The sequence below is a fragment of the Sinocyclocheilus grahami genome, unplaced genomic scaffold, assembly GCF_001515645.1.
Source record: "Sinocyclocheilus grahami isolate Dianchi unplaced genomic scaffold, SAMN03320097.WGS_v1.1 scaffold4915.1, whole genome shotgun sequence".
Lineage (NCBI taxonomy): Eukaryota > Metazoa > Chordata > Actinopteri > Cypriniformes > Cyprinidae > Sinocyclocheilus > Sinocyclocheilus grahami.
The window spans coordinates 9,580-11,298 of record NW_015509750.1 but is presented as its reverse complement, the minus strand read 5'-3'; the positions used below and the strand labels follow the sequence as shown (position 1 = coordinate 11,298).

At 40.2% G+C, this 1,719-nt stretch overlaps 1 protein-coding gene across 1 annotated transcript; it reads left to right on the top strand.

Moving 5' to 3' along the window:
- Window positions 1-1,056: 1,056 nt before the first annotated feature.
- LOC107577028 (bone morphogenetic protein 4-like) lies at window positions 1,057-1,715 on the top strand (the record flags this gene model as incomplete). Its single annotated transcript, XM_016263149.1, has 1 exon — window positions 1,057-1,715. A coding segment is annotated over one exon (659 nt), but the record flags the coding sequence as incomplete, so codon positions are not given.
- Between the last annotated feature and the right edge of the window lie 4 nt (window positions 1,716-1,719).

Genomic DNA, 1,719 nt, shown 5'->3' with positions numbered 1-1,719 from the left:
AACTGGTGAAAGCTGATAACACAGATTCATCCGGGTAACTGAAGTCGGCCCTATACTCTTGCTAGGAACAGTTTTTTATTGGTGGAAGCTTTGCAGTTATTTACAATATTATAGCTTCTGTTAAGAAGAAATAATCCACTACAATCTTTCCAGTTTCAATTGTTTTCAGTGGAGACTTTCAGTTGTAATCCTGAAGAATTATGATGCCGTTTTTACCACAATCATAATTGTAATTTGCGCTGTATAAAACGAGAGAATGAAAGTGATACGAGACACATGAAAGTAGATGTTGGAAATTTGTTACTCAGATAAGAGGGACATAATACATTGTTATCCTGAGTAATAATCATTATTCTGAGAAATCTGACTGCCACGACTGTCAAAACCAAGTATTTCAAAAAGCTGTTTAATAAACAATGAGTGAAATAACAGGAATTAATATAAAAATAATATCAAAAATGTATATCAATCTTGAAAATGCAGTGTATCCGCATAAATTACTTTGCAGCACTACATTGTATTGAATTTTATTGTAGTTATCGCAAGATATCATTTTAGTAGATAATTGTGTTATTAACGTGTTAAACGTTTTCGTGTTGTGTTAAAATGACAGTGTTATTTATTTACAGTGCATTTTTTATATAGGTCTAATTGAAAATCATGGTCTCCTTTTTTTCTGTTTTTATGAACACTCCTAAAAAAAATAGTTTAAGTAATATTTTAGTGTTGATGTGCATCACATTTTTTACAGTGAAATTAAGTTGTAAAAAGCCACACAAAAAAAAGAAAAGAAAAAATTATATTGATCTACAATAAGTAACAATTTGGCTTAACTATATTGATCAAATATATGGTCTTTATAATAAATAATCTTTTTACTTTATATCATTGTTTTTGTGTTTTGTGTAAGAAAAATATTTTTGATTAATATTAAATCCAACATTAAGGTTTGAACCATACCATTAATAGAATTTGATACATTTGAGTATCATTTTTTTCAGTCTACAGTTAATAAGAATCTGTTACTGTATCATTTCAAAATTTGGGTCATAATAGTGTATCTTCTACCAGTTTCTTGAGCTGTCCTCTGATTGTCCTCCTCTAGAGCACATGGAAGAGCTGCAGTCAGACGGCTCACCGGAGTCTCCTCTGCGCTTCGTCTTCAATCTCAGCAGCGTCCCAGAGGAAGAACTAATTTCTACTGCAGAGCTTCGTATCTACAGGCAACAGATAGATGATGCAATCTCAGATCCCCAACCCACGGGAGACGACGGTCTCCACCGGATAAACATATACGAGGTGCTGAAGCCCCCGCGGGCCGGGCAGCTCATCACGCAGCTGCTGGACACTCGACTGGTGTGCCACAACACGACCCGATGGGAGAGCTTCGACGTGAGTCTGGCCGTGCTGCGCTGGACCCACGACAAGAGCTCCAATCACGGCCTGGCCGTGGAGGTGGTGCCCCTGAACCCAACCTCGCGTCACCAGGGACTCCACGTACGCGTAAGTCGCTCCTTGCATCCGCTTCCGGAAGAAGACTGGAACCAGCTTCGCCCGCTGCTGGTCACGTTCGGGCACGACGGCAAAAGTCACCCGCTGACGCGGCGAGCGAAGCGCAGCCCGAAGCAAAGAGGTCGCAAGCGCAACCGTAACTGTCGGCGACACGCACTTTACGTGGACTTCAGCGACGTGGGCTGGAACGACTGGATCGTGGCGCCG